General features: G+C 54.0%; 1 protein-coding gene across 1 annotated transcript in view; it reads right to left on the bottom strand.

The window, feature by feature from the left end:
* Positions 1 to 330: 330 nt before the first annotated feature.
* MPV17L2 (MPV17 mitochondrial membrane protein-like 2) overlaps positions 331 to 1,810 on the bottom strand; it is a 2,569-nt gene continuing 1,089 nt past the window's right edge. Inside the window, exons 2-5 of the mRNA XM_009083554.1 lie at positions 1,545 to 1,715; positions 686 to 762; positions 469 to 597; positions 331 to 396 (exon numbers count right to left, since the gene is read on the bottom strand). Coding sequence (XP_009081802.1) covers positions 331 to 396; positions 469 to 597; positions 686 to 762; positions 1,545 to 1,715 — 443 coding nt within the window. The remainder of the gene's footprint in view (positions 397 to 468; positions 598 to 685; positions 763 to 1,544; positions 1,716 to 1,810) is intronic.

The following is a 1,810-nucleotide window of genomic DNA, read 5'->3' as shown; positions in this document are numbered from 1 at the left end:
TTTGCCCTGGAGAGGGACCACAACCATCCTAGGGCCCTTCCCTGGGTGCTGACACCCAAGCAGGACTGTGCCAGCTCCTCCTCACCCCCAGCTCTGTGGATAAATCCAAGAACTCACTTTCCAGGTTATCCTGCAACACAAGATTGCTCCAAATTCAACCCCAACCCATCACTGCAATTAGCAGCTGAGTTAATCAGCAAGAGGCACATGGCTGGGGAGGCCTGGCTGAGGTGGTCTCCAGCAATCCCTTCCCTTGGATGAGTTGATCCACAATGCCTAAAATCCCACTAGATGCAAGCAGGAGCCTGTGGAAACAACCTCTGCACCTCTCTACTCCTTGGCTCTGTGCTGGTTTTCCACTGACAAGTCCTGCTTGGCTCTTGGAGGATTTCCAGGCTGGAAAACAAGGATAATGGAATAAGGTGGGAGCTGATCCAGCTGGGCACAGCGCTGGGATGAGGAACTCACCCGATGTTTGAGGTAAGACAGGTAAGTGTCCCAGCCCAGGGTGACCACGTTGACATAGACCACTCGGTAGGTGGGAGGGATGAAGAGGAAGTTGAGGAGCTGAGCTGCAGGCCACACACACCAGTCAGCCTGCAGGGGGCAAGGAGAGGTTGGATGCTTCCCACCTCATCCTCCTGGGATGTGCCAGGGCAGGGCACAGAGCTCAGGGGGGATTTACCTTGTAGAATTCCCAGAATTTGTCCTTCAGCTCATCCCAGCTCTCCTTTAGGGACTGACCTTCCAGGGTGCCTATGCCTGGGGACAGACAGTGTCAGTGGAATTGTCAGGTCAGTGTCCTTTCAATGCCAGATACCAAAAAATGCCATGGATACTCCTAATATGGGAGGAAAGGGTAAAGTCTGCACCATCCAGAGGGAATGAGCTCCAGGATATGGGAGTGGATAAGCAGCACTGATCTCTTTGGGACTAGTGACAGGACCTGAGGGAACACAGAGCTGTGCCAGGGGAGGGTTAGGTTGGATATCAGGACAAGGTTCTTCCCCCAGAGGTGTTTGGGCACTGGAACAGGGTTAGGTTGGAGATCAGGACAAGGTTCTTCTCCCAGGGGTGTTTGGGCACTGGAGCAGGTTTTGGTTGGAGATCAGGACAAGGTTCTTCCCCCAGAGGTGTTTGGGCACTGAACAGCTCCCCAGGGCAGTGGTCACAGCCCCAAGGCTGACAGAGCTCCAGAAGTGTTTGCCCAATGCTCTCAGGGTGCATTGTTGGGGTGTCTGTGCAGGGACAGGAGTTGGACTTTGATTCTTGGGTCCCTCCCAGCTCAGAATAGTCTATAAAACCCACACCCAACCCCACCAAGGGCCAAACCCAAACATACCTAGGAAGTACCAAACCCCCAGACCAGGAGATGCCACCAGTTGGTCAATGAAGACCTTCTTCAGGACAGTCTTCTCTCAGGGTGCATTGTTGGGGTGTCTGTGCAGGGACAGGAGTTGGACTTTGATTCTTGGGTCCCTCCCAGCTCAGAATAGTCTATAAAACCCACACCCAACCCCACCAAGGGCCAAACCCAAACATACCTAGGAAGTACCAAACCCCCAGACCAGGAGCTGCCACCAGCTGGTCAATGAAGACCTTCTTCAGTACAGTCTTGAGGCTCCTGACACCACGGGCAGGGAATGCTGAGTCCAGCCAGAGGTACCAGTAGTGCATCACAGGACCCATAGAGCAACCCACGGCAAACATGCGACCTGGAACACACACACACTGTGTCAGGGAGTGGGGATGGAACCTGACAGGGCTGGATGGGATATTGGGAAAGAATTTCTCCCTGGGGGGGTGGTGA

This window comes from Acanthisitta chloris, unplaced genomic scaffold (genome assembly GCF_000695815.1).
Source record: "Acanthisitta chloris isolate BGI_N310 unplaced genomic scaffold, ASM69581v1 scaffold17321, whole genome shotgun sequence".
In the NCBI taxonomy this organism is placed as follows: Eukaryota; Metazoa; Chordata; class Aves; order Passeriformes; family Acanthisittidae; genus Acanthisitta; species Acanthisitta chloris.
The sequence above is the reverse complement of the archived record's forward strand: the minus strand, read 5'-3'. Positions and strand labels throughout refer to the sequence as shown.